Source organism: Hyperoodon ampullatus (genome assembly GCF_949752795.1).
Source record: "Hyperoodon ampullatus genome assembly, chromosome: 1".
NCBI classification, from domain to species: Eukaryota; Metazoa; Chordata; class Mammalia; order Artiodactyla; family Ziphiidae; genus Hyperoodon; species Hyperoodon ampullatus.
The window spans coordinates 209861461-209886466 of NC_136914.1; the positions used below are offsets into that span (position 1 = coordinate 209861461).

Here is a 25006-nt window from a genome sequence, read left to right on the forward strand (position 1 = left end):
ATTACAATGTTGTCAGTGGTTTTTACTATGTTTAAAAAGTTGTACAACCATCATTACAATCTAATTTTAGAATATTTTGAAAACCCTTCCCAAAACCCTTCCCCAAAACCCATTTCCCAACCTTCCCACCCAATTTGTAGCCCCAGGCAACTACTAATCTATTTTATGTGTCCATGAATTTGTCTATTTTGGACTTTTCATATAAATGGAATCATACAATATGTGCTCTTTTGTGACTGGATTCTTCCACTTAGCTTAACATTTGCAAGATTCATCCATGTTTATTTGTGGGTTTTTTTTGGCTGTGCCATGCAAGTTCCTGGACCAGGAATTGAACCCAGGCCATAGCAGTGAGTGTATGTGGCAGTACAGTCTTCAGCATGTATTGGTATTATTTTTTATTGCTGACTCATATTTCATTGTATGGATAGAGCACATTTTATTCATCCATCAGTTGATGGACATTTAGATTATTTCTACTTTTTAGCTACTATGAATAATGCTGCTATGGACATTCATACACAAATTTTTGTGTGGAAGTTTTCATTTCTCTTGGGCATATACCTAGGAATGACATTGCTGGGTCATATTGTAATCCTATGTCTAACTTTTTGAGGAATAGCTAAAGTGGCTGCACCATTTTACATTCCCAGCAGCAATAATATAAGACAGTTCCAATTTCTCCATATCCAAGCTGACACCTGTTATTGTCTGTCTTTTTTATTTTAGCTATCCTAGTGGGTGTGAAGTGGTATCTGACTGGCTAATGATGAGCATCTTTTCATAAGTTTACTGACCATTTGGGAAAATGTGTATTCACATCCTTTGCCCATTTTAAAACAGAGTTATTTGTCTTTTTATTGTTAAGTTATTAAGTTGCTAAGTTATTGTAAGAGAGCTTTATATATTTCGGATCCAAGTCCCTTGTCAAATATATAACTCACAAACATTTTCTTGTCGTTTTACTTCTTTTGAGGCACAAAAGTTTTGATAAAGTATAATTTTTTTTCTTTCATCACTGTGCTTTTAGTATCATATTTAAGAAACCATTGCCTCATCCATAGTCACAAAGATTTACTCCTATGTTTTCATCTAAAAGTCAGACTCCCTAAAACTGCCTTAAGGCCAGCCAAGATAATAAATTAGAAGCAGTACCACATCTTGGACAGAATGGGTGCCATTCTCAAAGGTTTAAAGGATGAGGGGTGGTGGTCCCCATTAAATCTCCATTTAATTCACCAGTTAGGTCCTTGCAAAAACCAGATTGATCCTGACAGACAGTGGACTAACAGAACTTAAGCGAGAGGTAACTCAGCTGCAGGGCTGGAGGTAGAATCCTTACTAGAAGAGATCAACACAGACTGGTAGTTATTATCTGGCAAAATGTATTCTTTTTCATCTTCATCTGGAAGGATTGGAGCACTCCCATGGTGCCTGCAGCAATTCACATCCAAGGGCACATTACTTCTTTGCTCTCCGTCATAATATAGTCTAGAGTCCTTAATTCTCTCATCATTGAGCAGATTATCATGCTGGTCCACTATACTGACACCAGGTTCCTCAGATCTGGGAGGGCGGAAGTGGCAAGTATACTCTAAATGAATACCCTCTTGAAGGGCTCCAGAATCCACTACTGTGGCATAAAAATTATTTTGAGCTGAAAGTACTTGAGTTCCTGAAATCTCTTATCTGCCTCCCAAAAGAGCTCTAAGTAACTCAACTGTCATAAATCCTCTTTCCGGGAACTCACAGAGAAGTCTGACTCTTATCACTGAGTAACACCCAAACAGACAAAGTCACAAAAACTAGCAGGTCTCCCATCTGATCTCCTAAGGGCCCATTTGACTTTCCTAAAAGTCATTTGTTTTCCCTTATGTGCTCTTTCTCTCCCCCTTTTCACCTTCAAATAAGTCATTTGTTTTCCCTGAAGTGTCCTTCTCCCCTCATCTATTAAAACGGTATATAAAGAATTCTATGAAGGGAATGAAGTTAAGGGGATGAAGTTAAGAGGCTACTAGAAACAGTTCAATCTAGAAAGAATAAGGTCTAGAACTGCCAGCCGCAGCGGGAGGGATGGCGAGGACCAACCAACTTGAGTGGCTGCTGAGTGGCAGGTGATTTTACAGCGACCCAGAGATCCAATTTCTAACAATATGTTTTTCCCCAACGATTGATAACAGACCAGATACACCCAGGGTTGCCACTAGCATCTCGTATCTTTTAGGCTGTTATAAAAAGGGAGGGAGGGGTAGCTTTTAATCTTACCTAAATCTCTTTTTGTTGCAGTTGTCCAATCTGCCTAGATTTATAGCAGTTGGCAGAGCAGTAAAAATCGCCCGGGGTATTAATAATTATGACATTATTAAAACTAATTTTCGAGTGTCAAGTCCATTTGGGGTGTCGTGCGACTGGGCGGTCCAGACCCAGTGGGGGCAATTCTAAATTTATAAAAGTACCCAGAGCGAGAGAGAATAGTGGAGCCGCAGGGATTCTGCACACAGAATCCCACCCACGTCCAGTACGTTGCATGTTCGGGGACCTGCGCCAGCACCGCATTTCCAAACAGCCCGAGACCACGTGGCCACCCGCACGCACCGCTACTGGCCCTTAGACTCCCAGTCTTAGCTTTGGCGCCTAAGCTTTCCCCCCTTGTGGTCGAAACCATTGGCTCCACGCTCGGAGGGAATACGGGCCAACCTCACGATCAACGCTCTTGTCCGAGTGAAGCTTCCGACTAATTCTCAGGAAAAACTCATCTAAAAATTGAGGAATCAAATGAAATTCACCTAAAGACATCGAAGAAGGTCTCCTTTTGCCAAAAAGAAAGAGCTGATCTGACCTTGATTCCCCTTACGCTCCTTGGGGGCTGCGAGGGTGGTTCCGTCCGAGGCGGGGACTCCGCCTCCATGGGCGCCGCCATTTTGTTTGGCTAGAGGGGAGAGAGCGGCGCTTTGGGGGGAGGGGTCTCCTAGGCGCCTCACCAGACCCTGCTGCCGAGTTGTTGCTTCTCTCGCGGGAGGCCTTCTCCCCGGCTCGGGGCGAGGAACCATGTACATAAAGCAGGTGAGGCCTGTGCGTCCCTCCCACCCTTCACGGGCCGGTGAGGACCGCTCCTTGAGGCGGGGGTGTCGCTTCTCCCCGCAGGGTGGGCGCGGGGCTGGACTGGGACTGGGTGAGAGGGGTGCGGGCCCGGCCCGCAAACGCGGGGGCCGCGGAGAATTGGGGCGCCGCTTTGCAGCCCGGGCCTCCCCGCAGGGCGCTCGCCTGAGGGAGGCGGGCTCTCGGGGAGAGGGGTGGAGGGGTCGGCGGGGCGGGCCCTTTGGAGGGAACCGGGCCTTGCCGGGAGGGCGAGAAGCGGCCCTGTCCTGCGGGACCGGCTAGCCCTCCGCGGGCCTTTTGGGTGGGATGTGTGGAGAGAGGGTCTCCCCGGCCGCGGGGGCGCCCCTGAGGCCCAAGCTGGGGTGTCTCCCGACTTAACCGGAGAAGTGAAAGGGCTTCTCGTTCCTGCTGAATGTGTAGCGCCGCCTCATTCCGTTGTTACTTCTGTCAGAATGGTCTTCCCGCGCTGGAGTCCACCCCAAAGATGAGCCCCTTCACACTCTTTACGAGAAGTGTCTCTGCTGGAGGTGTTGGACTCCAGGCAGTCCTGTCCTGGAACGGCGGCGGCTGTTTTTGGCCCGAGTGTGTGACTGACAGGGGCGCCCAGGAAAGCTGGGCCGGTCTGCATACTTGATAGACTTTTAGACGGCCCTCTAAGGATTAGCGTTCCAACGAACCGTATACAGGGTGCTTGATTTTGAGAGTTCCCTAACAGGTTACTAATTATAACTCCTAAAAAAGCAACGGTGGCAATGGTTACTGATAAACGGGCTGTTTCAAGAAGTATTTTTAAATCACTTTCCAAAATGAGTTTTTCTTCTAGAACATGGGAGCTTTACTGTCTTGCGTTAAATGAGAAACCAGAACGGGAAGGAGTGCAAAAGGAAAATGTTAGCTTAGAAGTTATTTCTTTTGGGGTGTGTTCTGAAAAAAAATCTCTCTTTTATTTATTAGGTTATTATCCAGGGTTTTCGAAGTTATAGAGATCAAACAATTGTAGATCCCTTCAGTTCAAAACATAATGTTATTGGTAAGTGTTCATGGTTTACTAGATCAGATTTATGTCTCTACAGCCGTTTAAATCCTGCCTGTGTTTAGGCTTAAGGAGACAGGAATTGTCTCTGAATATTACATAAATTTATGTGTATTTTTTTCTATATGAAATTACTTTTCTGTTTTTTATCTGCACTGATGAAATTGCTTCTTTTATACGGTTAAAATACTTGAATAAGACAATCATAAATTACTCGTTTTTATTTGGTAGCCTCGTGTGTGTATGTTTTGACAGATTTAAGTTTATAGTGAGTGACACTAAATTTAGCGTTTCAGCTCTTCTTGGTATGTCATTTTCTAGTTAAAATGGACACTGTTGCCTTATTTCAAAGGTGACCATTCTTTTTACACAAATTAGATTGTTCTCAGATTTTTTTTTTTTCCTATTATAATGTCTAAGGACAGACTACACAGGTTGGTGGGAAGAGCATAAACTTTGAATTGTAACAGAATGGGGTTCAAATCCCAATTCTGCCATGTATTCTTCAAACTTGACTTCCTGAGCTGCTTAGTTTTCTCATTTGCAAAGTGGAAATAATGATATACATCTCATGGGGCTGTTGGGAAGATTAAATGAGAAGGCAGCTGTGTGAGGACAAGGGGCTGATGGTGATTGCCTTTCAATATAATGGTTAATCTATAGGTTCTTCAGATGATAAGGTTCCATTTTGCTCGTACAGACAGCAGAAGTGTTTTCTGACAGTCTGCTGAGTTTTTAAAGGGTAGGTGAAATGAGTGCTTCTAGACACCAGAAAAGCAAAGAATTGCTATTGACATAGATTTCTGCTACAGTGTCCTTACAGAGTTTATTGGCACGCCAGTCGGCTTGGTCTACCATAACAAAATATCGTAGACTAGGTGGCTCAAACAACAGGGATTTATTTTTTCACTGCTCTGGAGGCCTCCCTCTCCATCATGCTCACAGGCCCTTCTTTGTTAGAGCCTCTCCGTCACCCTCTTACAAGAGCACTGATGCCACCATAAAGGCCCCACACTCCTAACCTCACATTAATTACCTTCCAAAGACCCCCTTCTCCAAAAAGCTTCACATAGCGGGGTTAGGGCTTCAGCATATGAATTGGGTGGGGCGGGGACACAGTTCAGTCCATAGCATGGGTGAGGTGAGATTCATAGAGAAATCAGCAAAGGGTGAACAGTGAATACTGATGTTCCCAGAGAAACTTGGAGAATCATACTTTATTTTGAAATAAATAAATAAATAATAAAATTTAAAAATTGAGGGCAAGGAAAAAACCTGCCCTTGGTACATCAATTGCAACTTTGTAGTTGGGAATAAAGAAAACATACTTTTCCCTCTGCCTTGCCTACTGGAGAATCATTAATTGAATTGGTGTGCCATAAGGGTAGCTTGATTGTACTAGAGTTTTACTTACATTTTGATTATAAGTGCCTTCTGATTTTCGTCAATAAAAAAATCTTTAGAAATGGAGAAAAATGAATAATCACTAGATTTATATTATTTCCTTAACTTACAAATTAAAAGTGGATAAATATCTTAATATGTCAGTTGTATACAGTTGTCCCTTGGTATCCTGAATGCTTGTGTAAAACTTGTTATAAAATCTTAGTGTTTTTGCATATAACCTAAGCATATCTCTAGATTACTTATAATACAATGTAAATGCTATGTAAATAGTTGTAAATACAATATACCTACTGTGTAAATAGTTGCCAGCTTGTGGCAAATTCCAGTTTTGCTTTCTGGAACTTTCTGGAAAGTTCCCCTACCGCCCCCATCCGGAATATTTTCAATCCGCAGTTGGTTAAATCCCCAGGTGTGAAACACAGGGATTTGGGATTCGGAGGACTGACTGTAATTTTATAAATGAACTGTAAAATGATGGCCGTTATTACTTGGAATGATTAAATTATATCTTTAGGGCCTATCAAGTATTTTTGTTTTAGCTATTATCAGACAGCTGTTTTACTATTTTGGTTGCAACATTAAGATTGTTAATAGTCACAGTTAGAAAGGACATTATCTAAATGTTCTTTCGTTTTAGCTGAAAAAACATAATATGACTTTGTTTAACATATTTTAAAAATAGGCCCCTTAATCATATAAAAAAGACCAAAAATAATATACAATGAGATTGTTACTAAAAATGTCTTTTGAAAGCTTACCACTTTGATTGTTTAATGGTTTTGACCCTTAAAAAAACACAAGATTTGAAGGCAGATACCTCATGTGCTGATACTTGAGTGTTTGATGTTTAAGTGCAAGAACCATAAACCTTTTTAAGTTTACCTTTTTTCTGGCCTTCTAACAAAAGAAATATACGTGAAGTTATAGAACATAAAGAGCATAAAAGCTAAAAGGAAAAAATTTAAACTGTAATCCTTCTCCCCAGAGCTAGCTTGTGGTTTCCTGGAAAACAGAGCCCGAGGCCTGCTTAGCTGCTAAGGCTTTAATGGGAGGGTGCAGTCTGAGGGCAAGGGGTTGGGGCGGGTAGTGGTCATAGCTTTATAAAGAAGATACACCTGGTTTGCGGTCACATTGGATAACTTACAGACAGACTTTGTAAACCCACCACACCTTGGAAAGCTCAGGTGGGAGAGGTATGGAGAAGGTTTTATGTGCTGGCTTCTGTCTCTCTTTGGTCAAAGTTTACCACATAGGGCATTGATTCCCCACCTCCCCCCCACACACTGTGCTTTTGGATTGTGTTACTCTGGGGACTAACCCCCCTGGAGTGGTTGGGGAACTGCAACCTCCTTTGGGTTTTCACAGATCTGAATGCACCCCCAGGGTAGGCTGAAGCAACCTGAGGTGTTGGGAGACTAGCCTCTCTATTGACAGGCAGCCAAGGCCTGGGTTAGGGCAGGTGAATCTGGGGACACACATAAACTGGGTCTATCTCAATACCCCTTCAGTTTTTGTGTACATATATATAAGTACACCTTTTAAAATAAAAATTGGTTTGTAGTAGTCTGTTGGTAATCTATTTTTTTCTCCTTCAGAATAAACTGAAATATCTTTCCTTATCATTAAGTATTCAACATCCTTAAAATTGCTATGTAGCATTCCACTGTGTGGGTAGGAGCAATTCTTAGGGAAATTATAAATTTTTCAGTTATTTATGAGTGGATTATGGTTTGAACTATTTCTGTAATTTTTTAATGATAAATTACCTTTTAAAACTTTCATTTAGTGATAATTTCAAATTTACAGAAAAGTTGCATAAATAAGAACAGTACAGAGACACTACTTGTGTATCCTTTACCCAAATCTACTGTTTTGGTTTTTTTTTTTAATTAATTAATTTATTTTTGGCTGCATTGGGTCTTCGTTGCTGCGCATGGGCTTTTTCTCTAGTTTCTGTGAGCGGGGGCTACTCTTCGTTGTGGTGCGCTGGCTTCTCACTGCAGTGGCTTCTCTTGTGGGGCACGGGCTCTAGGCACGCGGGCTTCAGTACTTGTGGCACACAGGCTTAGTTGCTCCGCGGCATGTTGGATCTTCCCAGACCAGGGCTCGAACCCATGTCCCCTGCATTGGCAGGCGAATTCTTAACCACTGCACCACCAGGGAAGTCCCCCAAATCTACTGTTAACATTTCCCCACTTGCTTTATCATTTGCACTCGCTCTCACACTTATTTTTCCTTAGAGTAAGTTATGTACATCATGGTTCTTTACCTGTGGCTTCAATGTGTACTTTCTAAGAATAGGGATATTATCTTATATAATCACAGTGTAATTACCAATGTCAGTAAATTTAACATCAATACAATAATGTTATTTTATTTTCTAGCTATGTTCACTGACCCAGAAATTTTCTTTGTAGCATTTTCCCCCTCTAGTACAGGATTTAAGTTAGGATCAGGCATTGCGTTTAGTTGTCATGCCTCTTTAGTCTCATTTAATCTGGATAATTTCCACAGCCTTCCTTTGTCTTTTACAATGTTATTTTTGAAAAATATTACATAAATGATGTGCCCTTTTCAGGGTATTCCACCTGGAGGCACATGATATCCATCTACTTCTTATTGATGATAGTTTTGATCACTGAGTAGAGATTCTGTCCAGTTTTTCCACTGTATAGTTAGTGTTTTCTCCCTTGCAACTAATAAATAATATGGAGATGGGGAGAGACTTTTGGACCATGCACATATTGTGCTCCTTATCAAAATTCTCCCTTAGATTTCGCATTCATTGATAATTCTTGTCTTTATTCTGATGGTTACAGAATGATGATGTTCCATGTCCAGCACTCCTTTCACATTTACCACTTGGTATTCTACTGTAATCAAACATCTTTACTCCTTAGCTATATATTTATCTTTTTATTATCAGTATGGACTCATGGATTATTCCCACCCACCCCTGCCCCAGCACTAATTTATAATTCATCTAATTATTTTGGTGCTCAGATTGTCCTAGATTTAGCTAATAGAAGCCCCCTTCAGGCTGGCCTCTGTGTCTGTTATATGCCTTTTTTTTTTTTTTTTTTAAGCACTTCATTACTTTCTGATTTCTTTAGAATTTATCTTGGATTAAAGGTGATGACTTTGGGGCTAATTTGTTCAGGATATTGGTCAAGATTGAGAGAGAGAGTGGCATAGTTATTCATGACTCTTAACAATGAAAATTTTGTTAAACAAAAGAAGTTCAAATGAATTCATTAAATCTAAAACATTTGATATCCTTTTATGTATAGAATTGCTTATTTCTGAACTCAGGTAGTAAAAAAAAAAGTGCCTTATAGTAGTTGTCTGTATTTTTGTGATTCTAAGAACTATACATGATGTATAGGGCTGATCAGAAACTGTTTAACATGGAAATGGTTTGAAAATTTTAAATGATTGTTTAAGTATTTTAAATTTTTAGCATTATGTGAATCTTTAAATTGTTAAAAGATTTTATTATATACAATTAAATAGAATTACATGTCCATTGTAATGATTATAAATCATGAAAACCAGGTAGTATATTTAGTTATTCCTGTTAATTTTAAAGTATTGGGAAAGAGCAAAATAATAAACAACAAAATAAATTTCTTTAAGAAAAAAATTATCTGAAGACTATGCAAAAATTGCACTCATCTGGTAATTAAAGCTGTTTTGTTTATTGATTTGTTGTTCACTGTTCTGTTGTACTTAATTTCAGTTTTTAAGATGTTATGTTAGAAACTTGGATTTTATATTTTTTGAATACTTTCTGTAAAGTTATTGTTTTTTATACAAAATAACATGAACTTTTTGAAATTTTGTAGTGGGCAGAAATGGATCTGGAAAAAGTAACTTTTTTTATGGTAGGTATTACTTTTTGAATTCTAAACATAGTAAGATCTAGGTATCTTACAGTAGTTTATCTGAGATTATGTCTGCATGAAACACAAGAAACACTTCTTCAAACGAGGTTGCAATTTAATATAGAGGGTTTAGAGTATAAGAATCTGAGCTCTACTCTAGTGATTAGCCATGTGAGACTGGGCAAAACAGTTAACTTCTCAAAGTACTCTTTCACTTTAAAAACAGAGATATTTGCCCTGCCTACCTTAGATGGGTTGTGAGAATCAAATGAGATAATGTGTATGGAAGTGCTTTCTAAACTTGAGTGCTGTATATCAATGTTGTAAATGCAGAGAGAGAGAGAGATTCAAAGAATGTAAGTGCAGTAGAATAGTTAATATTATGGAAAATGGCTTATCTGTTTCATCTAAATCAATTATTTTAATAAAAGATGGAGGGGTGTAAAAAACTAGACTCAACAAAGACAGTTGTTGTCAGAAGGTAGTAAGTAGAGCTTTGAAAACTATCTCTAAAGATAAAATGCGTTTAAGAATAGGAATGCCTCTGTTAAATTCTTTGGGGAGAAAAAATATTTTAACAGATTTGGACTGTACAAGGAGTAGATTGAAAAATTTTGAACCTCTTAGTAGTGCTTGAGGAAAAGGAGGGTGTAGTAATAGCAAAGGTTCTATCCCTTCTTTACTTATAAAGCTAAAGGGTACTCTTTACCCCACCAGTGGTTGTAATTTGGGGATGGTGAGAAGAGTAGGATTGGAGTGGAAGTATTCATATTTCCTGATCTCCAGGGGGGATGAGGGCCATTTGAATCTGTCCCTCCAAGGTGATTATAAAAGAAAACCAATCCCCACCTCCACCCCCAGCATACACATTCATATATACATACTCCTTCTTTTAGAGTGTCAAAGCTCTCTTGGGTGGACTGGGAATAGAACAGTTGAGTAAAGAGTTCCATTTCTAGGAGAGGGTGGTCCAGTTAGGCATCCTATGGAAGCAGGAATGGCTCCGTCTTACAGAAGACAAAGGGTAAGTAAGTACTGCAGTAGAAAGTGGAAATCTGAAACATTTCCTACTTAGTGCTATTTATTTTGACAAAGTATGCAATTAAGGATGTTATAGGAATATATCCTCTTTTGTTAAATATTTTAATTTATATTATTTATATCTAGTGGATAAAAGCAATTATAGCTTGAAACCTAACCATGTATACTTTGATCAAGAGGTACACCTTAGTTCTACTCATCTATTCGTGTATTTCAGTGTTTTTATTTTCTTACCTTAAATATTTCAGTGAAAACTTAATGTTTTTCTAATATCATCATTTCCTAGCTGATTAGTCTGAAGTACAGGCAAATTTTCTGCATTCCTTTTGTCTATATGAAACAGGTAATCTACTTTATTTGCATTGTTCATTACCTGATATACTGTATTCTGTGAAGGTATGGGAAATGATGACTAAGGCATAAATCCTTTTTTAGATCCTACTAATAGTTGTTTTTGTATTTCTAGCAATTCAGTTTGTTCTCAGTGATGAGTTTAGCCATCTTCGTCCGGAACAGAGATTGGCTTTGTTACATGTGAGTGAGACTGCTTTATGGATGTTAAATACTTCTAAAAATACATTGTCAATTCTGGTAAACAGAATTATTTTTTCAAGTTTCAGATCCTTCATGAACATGACACAGTGTATCTCTTACGTATGTTGTTCTGCTGTGAAATTTAGCTTACTATATTAATGCAGGATAAAGGCTTAAATTTTATATAATGGTAAGAAAATTGTGCGAGTTCCCTATGGATGGATATGCCTTCCATATAAATATAAATTCTTTCTTAGGAGTATGGCCTGGTAACGGTCTGGAAGCAGGTTTGCTGAGAAAGAAGAAAGTTAGGTTGGGGATTAGAAACTTTGAGACTCAGAATCAGAAGTTAATTGTGGGGACTTCCCTGGTGGTCCAGTGGTTAAGACTCCGTACTCCCAATGAAGGGGGCCCAGGTTTGATCCCTGGTCAGGGAACTAAGATCCCACATACTGCAGCTAAGCCCGCGTGCCGCAGCAACTGAGCCCGCGCACTCTAGAGCCCACGTGCCACAACCAAGACCCAGTGCAGCCTACATAAATAGTAAATAAATAAATAAGTTAATTGGGAGCATAGAAAAGCAACCATTACAAACTAAACAACATAAAGTTACTTTTAGCCATATTTATACTTAAATGGTAACATCATTTGGTAGCAATGGTAACATCCAATATGAAAGACAGTATATTTATAGTAATAAAAATTGTTAGAATTTTTCTTTAGATAATTATGAATAATCTAATTTTAGGATAAGAAAGTATAAAAGGCTATGATAAAATGATGTAACTTTATTTATTTATTTACTTACGTACTTATTTACACTGGGTCTTTGTTGTGGCATGCAGGATCTTCATTGCAGCACACGGGATCTAGTTCCCTGACCATGTATCGAACCTGGGCCCCCTGCATTGGGAGTGCAGAGCCTTAGCTACTGGACCACCAGGGAAGTCCCTGTCTTGTTTAAATATGGCTTATAATTAATTTTAAGACCAGAAAGTGAGATTCCTCAATATATCTCCACAGTATCTCTCAGACTTAAAGTTCTTTTTCTAACCATTATATTTTTCTCCCCTTCACTCTTTTTTTTTTTTTTGGCTGCGCCGTGTGGCTTGCAGGATCTTAGTTCCCCAACCAAGGATTGAACCAGGGCCATGTAGTGAAAGTGCCAAGTGCTAACTACTGGACCGCCAAGGAATTCCCTCCCCCACCTCTTACATTTGAATTTTTAGTCCAGTAATAAGGATTGATTCCCTATAGAAAAATCTCTCTTTAGGTTTCTCAGATTAGAATTAAAAGAATAATTTCTTTAGGTATCATTCTTCATTGTATTGAACTACTACATAATAGCAGTTTTCACAATCTAGAAATTATCTGGGCTTGGTATGTAAGTAGTTGGGTCACAAATCGGTCTGACTGTGACCCATATGTTAAGTGCATATGTTTTCATAGCAAATTTAAAACTATATAGAATATCTCAAATGTTTAAAAAGACAGTTTTTATCATGTGACTTTGTTAGGGTTCCTTTCTAGCATTAAGGTGAATCTATAAGAGAGAAGACTCAAAGTGTTTTATATTTTAACAAATAGGTAAAATTGGGTGGCTATGGGGTCTTATGCTCTAATGAAGTGATATGCAGAACAAGACCTATGTAAATCTAACTTTGACATCTCTTGCATAGTTCTCATTTTTAAAATTCAGAATCAAAAGCTGTTTGGTTGAGTTTTGTTATCCTAACCCAGTGTTTGCTGCTTTGGCAAGAGGGATATATATTAGTCTGATAGAAATTTTTCTCCATTGAATCAGGCTTGTTACCATGCACTAAACTTTAAAAGTATTTAAAGAATATGAAAATCCCACTTATGCAACACATTAATTTTTCTCATGTTTTAGGAGGGTACAGGACCTCGTGTTATTTCTGCTTTTGTGGAGATTATTTTTGACAATTCAGACAACCGGCTGCCGGTGAGTAACTGCTTTTTCTTTTCATTAGTAACATTGAGAATTTTATTGATGCAACTCTTTTTTTCATGCTTTGAAACACTTATAGTTGTACTTAGGCTTTTATAATTTAGTTCATACTAAAATAACTACAGCTTACGTACTAATTTTGTCTTAAAGTTGTAATGAATATTCTGGTAAACAAATGGGAATGTGCAAGCCATTGTGAAAAAATGTCTTTGTCATAGTAATGAGTATTCGTGGCATATCTTTAGTGAGATGGTTGAAGTTTCAAAATAATTGCTATGGTGAGGGACTCTGAAATGACCTTATGAACTATAAAGTTTCCACTTTTACTATTAGATTTAACTTTGGGCTTTTCCTTTTTTTTCTTAGATCGACAAAGAGGAAGTTTCACTTCGAAGAGTTATTGGTGCCAAAAAGGATCAATATTTCTTAGACAAGAAAATGGTCACGTAAGCATTTTTCTTTATTTTTGTAATTTCTATACAAAAGAGTAAAAGTATTCTTTTACTTGCCTCATATATGAGGTACTTTTGCCTCATGTTCAACAAGTCACAATTTAGAGCATAAACATAAGAATCAGAAGATTCTCTGAGGCTGATAGAACAGAAGGGTTAAATGACTGTGCTGTACTCCTTCATGCACCTTAACTCAGGAGTTAGTGTACTCTTTTTGCTTATAGTTGGATTGTTATGTATTTGAAAAATTTTTTTAATTGTTTATCAACAGGAAAAATGATGTGATGAATCTCCTTGAAAGTGCTGGTTTTTCTCGAAGCAATCCTTATTATATTGTTAAACAAGGAAAGGTAAGAAATATGTATCTTTTTAAGTGGAATTTGTTTTCTGAGTATATTCGTTGAATGATGAGTTTGATTTCATTCTAGTGATTGGAGTGAAAATAGACCTTATTGTCTTCTGTTTTCATTGATTTATTTTGCACTGAAGTTTGTATTACCTTTTCTGTGGCCATAAATTTATGTACAAAATAGATCCATTGCATAGTGGGATAAAAGTATTTCAGTAGAATTATTTAAGTGGATCTTATTTTCTTGGTGATCTGTTATCATTTACCAAGGGGAACTGTACTGGAAGACATTTTTGGTTTGTAGAAGTTACAATCATATTTAAGAATGTTGTAGAAACTATAAAAATCGCATTTGAAAAGAGTTACTCTCTGAAATTAATACTCTCTCTGTTAGTATATCACAGAGTTAAAATGCTAGAAAGCTTACATTACCAGAAATCTACCATAGTGCTACATATTATTTTCCCTTAATACAATTTATATTCTTTATAGTTTTTAGGAGTTATATACTTTATCTGATTGTTCTACTGTTTCCTCATATGTTTTAACTATATATATCTAAAATAATTTCTTTTTCTTAGAACATACCTGCAGTGTCCTGATAGTTTTCTGTTGTGCTATATTGAACTAGAGGAAAATCCTTTTAAAATGTCCACTTCTTAGTTCATGTTGGAGGCTTTTTTAGGTATGTGTTGGAAAGTTAGCAATCAGAAGAAGTGATTAGAAAGAATATGGAGTTTCACTTTAAGAGCAAGATTTTAAAAAGACTGTCTTTATAAGAGAAATTTCTTTAAAAGGAGGCTGGGGACTTCCCTGGCGGTCCAGTGGTTAAGACTTCGCCGTCCAACTCAGGAGGTGCAGGTTCAATCCCTGGGCAGGGAGCTAAGTTCCCACATGCCTTGGGGCCAAAAAGCAAAACAGAAAACAGAAGCAATATTGTAACAAATTCAATAAAGACCTTGAAAATGGTCCACATCCAAAAAAAAAAAAACCTTTAAAAAATAAAATAAAAGGAGGCTGATTTGAAAGCAGTTGTCTGAGTCCTCCCTGCACACATGCAACATAGTAGGTCCCTTTACATCATTTCAGTTTTTGCTCATATGTCATTTCATATAAGCCATCTATGTCTGCCTCTTTTACAAGAAGAGCATTACTGTCACTCCAACTCTTTATGCTATATTTTCTTGTTTTGTTTTTCCGCATAGCAATTATAATGTAATGGTATGCTTACTTCCTGTTTTTTTTTCCGCTAGAAAGTAGGTTCCTCGAGGGCAAGACCTTTTCTGTTCATTGCTATTTTCCCAGTGCGAACTCATACTTAAAGCTTAGCATGTGAATAACTTTCAAGGTAGAGCTCTTAAAGAGCAGTCTGTAGCTCTGTAAATATTTTTCTAAAACTTTTAGATCAACCAGATGGCAACAGCACCAGATTCTCAGAGACTAAAACTATTAAGAGAAGTAGCTGGTACTAGAGTGTATGATGAACGAAAAGAAGAAAGCATCTCTTTAATGAAGGAAACAGGTAAATGTGATTTTACATTATTCTTTTTGTTGTGAATTACTTTTTCATTGTGTTATGGTACTTGAGAGGAGTTATCTATTCTCAGAAGTATATTGTATGATAATTTGCCTATATACTGAATGGAGAAAAAATTAGTTTCAGGAAGTTTAAGGTTTGAGAGTTCCAATAATTTGTCTCTTTGAATAAAGAGTTGTTACTGTGAGATAATAGTGCTTTTCTAGGTCACCTACTTTGTGCCTCTAATGTCCTTTTTATTATTAGTGAGGATAATAATGTATGTGTTCCTCAAAAAAAAAAATTGCTGGAATATCAGTTGGCATTAGGCTTTAAGTTGTTCAGGAGCAAGTAAATGTGAAATTTTGAACTTCCAGTCTTCCTTAGTACATTTATTATGGAAACCCTACTTTGCTTTTCAAGTGCTGTGCCCTCTCATGGCTTAGAGTCAGACAGTTTTGGGTTCACAATCTGACTAATAATTACCTGATATTGTGACTTTAGACTTGACCTCTCTGGTCCGTAACTTTCCCATCTTGTGAAATCCTTTTTTATAGTTTGTAGTGGTGAGTAGAGGAGGAAAGTATCACCATGATTGGAATATAGTTGGTATTCAATATATGGTAGCTATAGATAATGCTGTTGTAAGAATTGAGAATCGGTGACACCAGTGATGTTAGGTATGGTTTTTTTTCTAATGTCATGGGAAGGCACACTGGCTTTTAAAGGAAGTTTAAACAGAGACCTTTACCACAGGTCATATAAGAATCAGTGCCACCATGTGTTTATTCTCTGATGCTTTTCATAATAAAACATTTTAATGGCCATTTTAGCATCTTGGATTTGGTTACCGCATAATATCAAAGAAATAATGCTAACGTTCATAAGATTAAGTTTAACTCATGGTATATTTGAGAATTGATGTTACATAAAAATTTTATTCAACTCCTTCACCCCTCTCCCATTTATTTTTAAGAGGGCAAACGGGAAAAAATCAATGAGTTGTTAAAATACATTGAAGAGAGATTACATACCTTAGAGGAAGAAAAGGAAGAACTAGCTCAGTATCAGAAGTGGGATAAGATGAGACGAGCCCTGGAATACACCATTTACAATCAGGAACTTAATGAGACTCGTGCTAAACTTGATGAGGTAAAGTACTTTGCCACTTCAGTTTAATTTTATTTTTACGAATATATTAAACTCATTCTATATTTATACTTTTCAATGATTTTTAAACACAAACTTCAAATTTTTTACATCTCTTAGTGAATTCATTACTCAGCAAATTTACACTATCAGTTTACTCCAAGGAAAATGCCTAGACCCACATAGTCCTTGCTGTAGTTGTATCTGAAATATAATTAGGTGGTGGTGTCAGGCAGACCAGGATGAGAGGAAGCCACCTTTAAAGTTTCATGGATTTTTTTCCTGGCTTTTTAAGGTGTAATTTGTAATTAGTATTGCTGACATTTTGTACAAAAATTTGTTTTAGGTAATGCTGAAAACTACAGGCATTTTCTATTTAAAACCACTACAATTATTTTTGGAAAAAAATTTTTAAGTCAATGCTTATTTTAACAGATACTTAAAAATTTTGCTGAAAATACTTAGCAGATATTTAAAAATTCAGATATTTTAAATTTTAGCAGATATTTAAAAATTTTAAATACTGAACAAATTCAAAATGAGTTAGAAATCATGGCTTGGTTTTTTTCCCAGCTTTCTGCTAAGCGAGAGACTAGTGGAGAAAAATCCAGACAATTAAGAGACGCCCAGCAGGATGCAAGAGATAAAATGGAGGTAAGGTTATAAACCAGGTTTAGGTTAAGTCATATTTTTGACCACAGTAAACTTTTTGTACCAGAATTATAGAATGGTAACTTCAAGTGGGGTGTCACTGAGATTGAGTATTGGAAAGACAGTAGTACTGAAAGTTTAAATGAAAGAAAAAGAAGAGACAAATCAATGGTGTCCTGATTTTGCTGTTGTATTTCTAGTTGTCTAACTTGTTTCTATTTGATACTTTTTGAGTAGGATATTGAACGCCAAGTTAGAGAACTGAAAACAAAAATTTCAGCTATGAAAGAAGAAAAGGAGCAGCTCAGTGCTGAAAGACAAGAACAAATTAAGCAGAGGACTAAGTTGGAGCTTAAAGCCAAGGATTTACAAGATGAATTGGCAGGCAATAGTGAACAGAGGGTGAGTTAAAGTGCTAAAAATGAAAGATATAAATGTTCAGGTGAGTGGGAACTGCAGAGGACAGTCCTTTCTGTGGCACGGGTGCTTGAATTTTTGTACAAGATTTGGCACATTAAAATAATTTGCATTCAAGTTGCAACTGAGTACTATCTTTGTTACTTATATTTAAAAATTAGTTTTGTGTTGCAGGATCAGTCTCATGCATTTTTTTCATGAGAAAATATTTTATGCTAGACTTACAAATTAAACAAAAGTTTTTAAACAAATTGTGTTTTCACTTATCTTCATTTACAGAAACGCTTATTAAAAGAAAGGCAGAAGCTGCTTGAAAAAATAGAAGAAAAGCAGAAAGAACTGGCAGAAACAGAACCTAAATTCAACAGCGTAAAAGAAAAAGAAGAGCGAGGAATTGCTAGGTTTGGGATTTTTTTCACCAACAATTCTAATTTTCTACATTGTTTCTCTATAGAACCTTATTAAATAGTTATGGGTTAAGAAGGTACAGTAAATAAAGGCAAAAGTTAAATGCCCATTTCAAAGTAATAGGCAATGTCGGCCAAGCATTATTATATGCTTATTGCCTATTCAAAAGCCCTAGGAGATCCACAGTATCACCACTGTAAATTTGACAAACTTGAGGCTCTGGGGGTGTTCAATAACTTGCCCAAGATAGCATAGCTAAATGTTGGGCATTTAAAAACATGCATGATGATTGTTCTTTTTTTACCCAAATTGTATCCTGCTGTGTGTTCATTCTCCCACTTTATGTCGTTTTAACATCTAGACAATTTAGTATCTATCCGTAGATTGGACTTGCCAACGTTTGCTGATTTCACAGTTTAGTACATTATCATGTTTTTATGCCACTTACGTTCATTTTAATGAATTGCCTGTTGATATCTTGTGTCCATTTTTTTCATATTTTTTTGTCAGCTTTTTAAAATAATGTATTTTATCCTACTTATTTTTGGCTGTGTTGCATCTTTGTTGCTCTGCACGGGCTTTCTCTAGTTGTGGCTAGCAGGGGCTACTCTTCGTTGCAGTGCGCGGGCTTCTCATTGCGGTGGCTTCTCTTGTTGTGTAGCACGGGATCTAGGCGCGCGGGCTCAGTAGTTGTGGCTTATGGGCTCTAGAGCACAGGCTCACTAGTTCTGGTGCATGGGCTTAGTTGCTCTGTGCCATGTGGGATCTTCCCAGCCCAGAGCTCGAACCCGTGTCCCCTGCATTGGCAGGCAGATTCTTAACCACTGCGCCACCAGGGAAGCCCCTTTTTTCTGATTTTTTTTCTTACGTTTTATAAGGTTGTTTTATGTTACCTGGGCATTAATATTTGTTCTGTATGTTGTAAGTGTTTTCTCTTGCCTTTTAACCTTCATAGTGTCTTTTATTGTAAGGAGTTGAAAATGTTCAAATAGTTAAATATAGCTGGAGCATTTTTGAAAATTCTTGAGATATGGGGTACTAGATTTGTGTGGGTTTACTGATTAACCCAGACCTGGAATGACCTTAAATCCTTAGGGGTGGGCTGTTTTACCTGACTGTAACTGATTTTGCAGGTAAATTAATATTATATAGAACTAGTCCCAGGAGCTCCATTAGATAACAGTTGCTTTTTATCCTGAATTCCTTCTTTTTTTTTTTTTCTTTTCTTTTTTACCACACCATGCGGCTCGTAGAATCTTAATTCCCAGACCAGGTATCAAACCCAGGCCCTCAGCAGTGAGAGGGCAAAGTCCTAACCATTGGATCGCCAGGGAATTCCCTTCACTTCCTTCTTTTATGGAATTATAGAAATGGTTATTGTCTCTGTGTACTCTTGAGGTATCGACTGCAATTAAACTTGGTTATTTCCTGTTGTCCTTTTCAAACCATTCTCTTCTATCTTGTGTAGATTGGCCCAAGCTACGCAGGAAAGAACGGATCTTTATGCAAAGCAGGGTCGAGGAAGCCAGTTTACATCAAAAGAAGAAAGGGATAAGTGGATTAAAAAGGAACTCAAGTCTTTAGATCAGGCTATTAATGACAAGAAAAGACAGATTGCTGCTATACATAAGGATTTGGAGGACACTGAGGCAAATAAAGAGAAAAATCTGGAGCAGTATAATGTAAGAACTTTCATAGCTGCTTTGTGAAATCTTTCAGAAGAGTGTGAACATGTGCAGTTTTATCTATTTAAGTTTTATTTGTAAATGGTTTATCTTAAAATATACAAGACCAGATACTTAATTAGGCAAGACCAGCACAATTTAATATGATACATATGGTAGTTCTCTTTTTCAAAGAAGAGTTCTTACATGTCAGTGAGTGTCCATATAGATTGAATATATTTTAAAATATATTTTTATGACCTGGTAATATGTACCTGAACTCTTCCCTTAACTAAAACATGACTTTATAGTAACTTAAAATTTTTCCATTTTTATATTCTAATGTAATTCTCTGTCAATGTAATAACTTACTGCAGAATGTATATATATTTTGTTAAAGCATTGGTGATTTTATAACATTTTCTAAATGAATTAAACATTTACTATGCGTGTTTAGTTAGCATTTTCTTAAAAAGTGAAGTAGGAGATAAAATCATTACTTTCAGAGCAAGAAAGATCTTACATTATTTAAAATTAGAAAGGGAGAAAAATTCTTTAAGTGATATATGTGGATATATATGTAGGTGATTGGAAGTGATGAGAAGGGAGTGTGTAGGACAGGTGTAAGGTGAGGAGAATATATATACATGCCCAGAAGGAACCTTCTTACCCCATGAGATCTGTACCAGTCGGTATGGTTGGTTTATCAAAACCACTAAAAGCATAAAATCTTAAATGTGTATCTTATGTATATTTTATGTATAATATTTATATGTATTTTTTACCCATATATAAATATATGTATTTATAAGTATTTAATTTTAAATAGATAAATATATGCTTATGTACCAATCTTTATTTTTTAGACTTTTTTTTTTAAGAGTAGCTTTGGGTTCACAGCAAAATTGAGAGGAAGGTATAGAGATTTCTCATATGCCCCCTGCCCCCACACATGCATAGCCTCCTTATCAACCTCCTCCAGCAGAGTGTGTAACAGTCTTTTGATGTAGAGCCCAAGGTATTTCTTATGAATATGAGTAGTGATTGGAGTTCCTAGGGGACTTTCATGTTATGAACCACACATGTAAATACAGTTCTCCTTGAAGTTGGATGAGAACAGAATTCAGGTTCCAATATAAGATCATATATTGCATTTAGTTGTCATGTTTCTGTTATCTCCTTTAATCTGGATCAGTTCCTCAGTCTTTCCTTGACTTTGTGACTTGACATTTTGAATTACTGTTATAAAGTGCACAGTATCTATTAACTTATGTATTATATATTAAATAATTATTTTCCCTAGTCTTTTAGAGTTCATTTGCCCATTTAATCCAATTTTTAGTGACTCACCTTTGAGTTTGTCCAAAACTAAATCAATTTTTTTAAAGAAACAACTCTTCCTTGTACTCATATCATCAGTTTATCTAATATTTAATGTAATCAGTTACCCCAAAACAAAAACATAGTAGGAAGCAAACAGAACTGACTCTGTAACCATAAACAACTCAACTGGTAGGAAAAGTGACCAGGAGTAATAGACAGCCTACTTGGCCTTGAGAGTCCAGCGTACTTTGGGCTTTGGTCAGGATATTTTACAGAGGGAATGGAAAACACAGGTTGATCGAGGTAGTCAGTTATTTGGGAATTTGTTAGTATAGTTTCAGCTGTGATAGCTACAGTCCTGTCTTGAAATAAAGAAAAGGCATTTTGTCTTGAGTTCATGGAAATATCAACCTCAACAGGTGCCCTTTTTGAAGAAGTTGAGTGATAAACCAAGATTTTCCAGTGAAAGGTTTTATTCATTCTTTCTCAAGCTTGAAGTTATTTTTCAATATTTCAGTCACACTTAAGTGTATCAAAATGACCACTTGTGAGGGTAAACTCTGCTTTATAATGGATAGAGATGATTTTACAGTGCTAATTAATTGTACAAAACAGCCTTTTTGCTTCTTAGTATATTCCTACATCTCTTACGTTCTAGTGTATGTGTTTAGAGGGGGAAGTGTGAAAAGTATACACTGCAGTGTTTTGAGAATTTATTAATGTATTTTTTCTTCTAAAATTCTAGGGTGTGTATTATAGAAGTAGAAAAGACATTAATGAACAAATTAATTGTTTTGATTTATGTATATGCCTGTTAAACCATCACCACAATTAATATAACAAGCCTGTTCATCACCCCAAAATGTTTCCCATACCCCTTGGTAATTCCTCCCTCCCTCCTTTCCTGTCCTCCTCCTCCATCCCCTGGTAACAACTGATCTGCTTTCTGCCACTATGGATTAGTTTGTATGAAATTGGATTTTAAATTTGAATTATTTTTTATTTCCATAGAAACTGGATCAGGATCTTAATGAAGTCAAAGCTCGAGTTGAAGAACTGGACAGAAAATACTATGAAGTAAAAAATAAGAAAGATGAATTACAAAGTGAAAGAAAGTTAGTATAGCCTAAAATATGTCTTAATATTTTTGAGTAATGTAATTACTGGCTGTTAAACAGTCTTTAATTTATAAATTAACTATTGAAGTTTAATTTCAGTATTTATTCAACATTGTATACTATTAGAGTATTAATATTTTCAGAATTAAAGACAGTCTAATTTTTATTGATTAGTTACTTGTGGAGAGAGGAGAATGCAGAACAGCAAGCACTTGCTGCTAAAAGAGAAGATCTTGAAAAGAAACAGCAACTTCTTAGAGCTGCAACAGGAAAGGTGGGCAGGTTCTTTCTTACCTCAGTTTGCATTGTCAGTTATTATTGCATAAGAATTTATTAGCTTTCAAGAGTAGAGTGCAAATTACTTGTCTTATAAATACGAAAGAATGGGTATCATTTAAGCACCCATGCTATTAAAGATAGCGCTTTTGATTTTTAGATGGCGAATCCATTTTTAATGCTGATGTCATAGAACAGAATCCATGATATAAAGTATTGCACGTAGTTGGCATATTTCAAGGGAGTGACCTGTTTTTGGAGAGAATGTTTAATCTCTGGTATATTTTTTATTTTTTTATTTTTTAAAATTTTTATTGGAGTATAGTTGATTTACAATGTTGTGTTAGTTTCAGGTGTACAGCACAGTGAGTCAGTTATATATTACATATATCCACTCTTTTTTAAGATTCTTTTCCCATATAGGCCATTACAGAGTATTGAGTAGAGTTCCCTATGCTATACAGTATGTCCTTATTAGTTACCTATTTTATATATAATAGTGTGTATATGTCAATCCCATTCTCCCAATTTGGTATATTTTTTAATGTTTAGAGTAATAGGTTCATTTCTTACCAGCAGGAGTGCCATTGGCACTATTTTAATATTTTTCACTTCTAAACAGGCCATTTTAAATGGAATAGATAGTATAAACAAAGTGCTAGACCACTTTCGTCGAAAGGGAATAAACCAGCATGTTCAAAATGGCTATCATGGTATCGTGATGAATAACTTTGAATGTGAGCCTGCTTTCTACACATGCGTGGAAGTCACTGCTGGAAATAGGTGAGATGTTTTTGCTTGATATTTTGAGTTTTTAAAGGAAAGAGGGAATAAGAGTAACCTAAGAAACAACTTTTTGTAGTTTTAATACAATATGTCTCCCATTATCATCCTGTATCCTCAGTTACTTAATTTTCTAATTAAAGATGTAGATGCTAAGTGTTTGTTCCTAATTGTAGAAGCTAGAAATTTCCCTTTTTTGTACTTCCTCTCCCTCCGTTGAAATTCTGTAAGTAGCCCTCCCCTTACAAATTGGATTGCATAGAAAAAAAGTGAATTGTTTGCTTAAATGTTTATAGCACTTCAGATGTATCTTGTTCTCTTTACATGTAGGTTGTTTTATCACATTGTTGATTCAGATGAAGTCAGCACGAAGATTTTGATGGAGTTTAATAAAATGAACCTACCTGGAGAGGTTACTTTTCTGCCTCTTAACAAATTAGATGTAAGGGATACTGCCTATCCTGAAACCAATGTGAGTTGATGTGTGTTAAGGTCTTTCTTTCAATACGTTTTTTCTTGTGTTTAGCACATCCTAGTGCACAGGCACTGTACATTGGGATTCACGTGGTCTGTGAGATAAACATTCCTGTCTTACCGAAGAGCATAGTGCTGGATGAGGAAAGGAAGAGAGACAGAGGTCACAGCCAAGACATAAAACAAACCATTGCAAAATGTTCAAAGTGTTAAAATATTGGGTTGGCCAAAAAGTTCATTTGGGTTTTTCCTTAAGATGTTACGGAAGAACCCCAACGAACTTTTTGGCCAAACCATACATAAGCACAGGATACTTTGAGAGTGTATCTCAGGGAGACAAAATTAAGATTAAATAGCTGGAGAAGAATTCCCTGAGGAACTATCATTTAAAGTAAATATTTTAAAGTTTTCTGAATGTACTTTTTTTAAATGGCTTATGAATTACAGTAAAAATATCTAGCAAGATGACAGGCTCTGAAAGTATACTGTTGCTTTTGTTATTAGCTGGTATATTTTTAAACAGATTAAAAATGTTCCCTAGACATCATTCTTGAAAAAAATGTAATTGCTTTGAGGTGTTTGGCTTCAGAATATTGATGGTAGTAGCAACTATTTCACTATTTTTTAAGGTTAAAGCTAAAACCCTATGAGAATGATCTACAATTTAAGAGGAACAGTGAGAATCTTATAAGCTATTTTAGTGGTTAGCTTTTTCTTTTTTTAAATGTACAAATTATCTTTGAAGTTTTGGGGAGGAGAAATTGAGTCATAAATGTGATGTGTGAATGAAGCAAGACACAAAAGAATGCATGTAAGTATGGTTCCCTTTACACTACCTGAACAAAATAAGCTTAGATGATAGAACTAGAAGTGCAAGGAAGTAGTGACCACAAAAGTTATATTGGATTGGCCAAAAGTTCGTTCGGGTTTTTCCGTAACAGGTTATGGAAAAACCCGAATGAACTTTTAATAGTGGTCATCCCCAGCAGGTAACCATTGAAGGTAACCACTATGATTAGGAAAGGGTTACACTCATGGCTTCTGGGTGTCAGTAGTGTTTTGTTTCATGTCCTGCATGGTGGTTATATTGGTGTTTGCTTCGTAATTATTAATTTAAGCTTAACATTATTGCGTTTTTCTGTATGTAGGATGTATTTCTTTCCTTTTTTTTTTTTTTTTTTTTTTTGCGGTACGCGGGCCTCTCACTGTTGTGGCCTCTCCCATTGCGGAGCACAGGCTCCCAGACGCTCAGGCTCAGCGGCCATGGCTCACGGGCCTAGCCGCTCTGCAGCATGTGGGATCTTCCCGGACCGGGGCACGAACTCGTGTCCCCTGCATCGGCAGGCAGACTCTCAATCACTGTGCCACCAGGGAAGCCCGTATTTCTTAATTTAAAAATTCTGTTGCCAGTTGAGAGAAAAAAGGGAAAATAAATTTTATTTGAAAAAAATTTTATCTG

General features: G+C 36.6%; 1 protein-coding gene across 1 annotated transcript in view; it reads left to right on the forward strand.

Moving 5' to 3' along the window:
* The first annotated feature begins 2964 nt into the window (after positions 1–2964).
* The window catches only part of SMC3 (structural maintenance of chromosomes 3), a 32276-nt gene continuing 10234 nt past the window's right edge, over positions 2965–25006 (forward strand). Inside the window, exons 1-17 of the mRNA XM_079706564.1 lie at positions 2965–3063; positions 4054–4129; positions 9385–9423; positions 10931–10998; positions 12890–12961; positions 13334–13413; positions 13691–13769; positions 15173–15290; positions 16261–16436; positions 17007–17087; positions 17322–17486; positions 17781–17902; positions 19378–19591; positions 21908–22011; positions 22189–22288; positions 22913–23073; positions 23404–23545. Of these exons, the coding sequence (XP_079562690.1) occupies positions 3049–3063; positions 4054–4129; positions 9385–9423; positions 10931–10998; positions 12890–12961; positions 13334–13413; positions 13691–13769; positions 15173–15290; positions 16261–16436; positions 17007–17087; positions 17322–17486; positions 17781–17902; positions 19378–19591; positions 21908–22011; positions 22189–22288; positions 22913–23073; positions 23404–23545 (1812 nt within the window). The 5' untranslated portion in view covers positions 2965–3048. The remainder of the gene's footprint in view (positions 3064–4053; positions 4130–9384; positions 9424–10930; positions 10999–12889; positions 12962–13333; positions 13414–13690; positions 13770–15172; positions 15291–16260; positions 16437–17006; positions 17088–17321; positions 17487–17780; positions 17903–19377; positions 19592–21907; positions 22012–22188; positions 22289–22912; positions 23074–23403; positions 23546–25006) is intronic.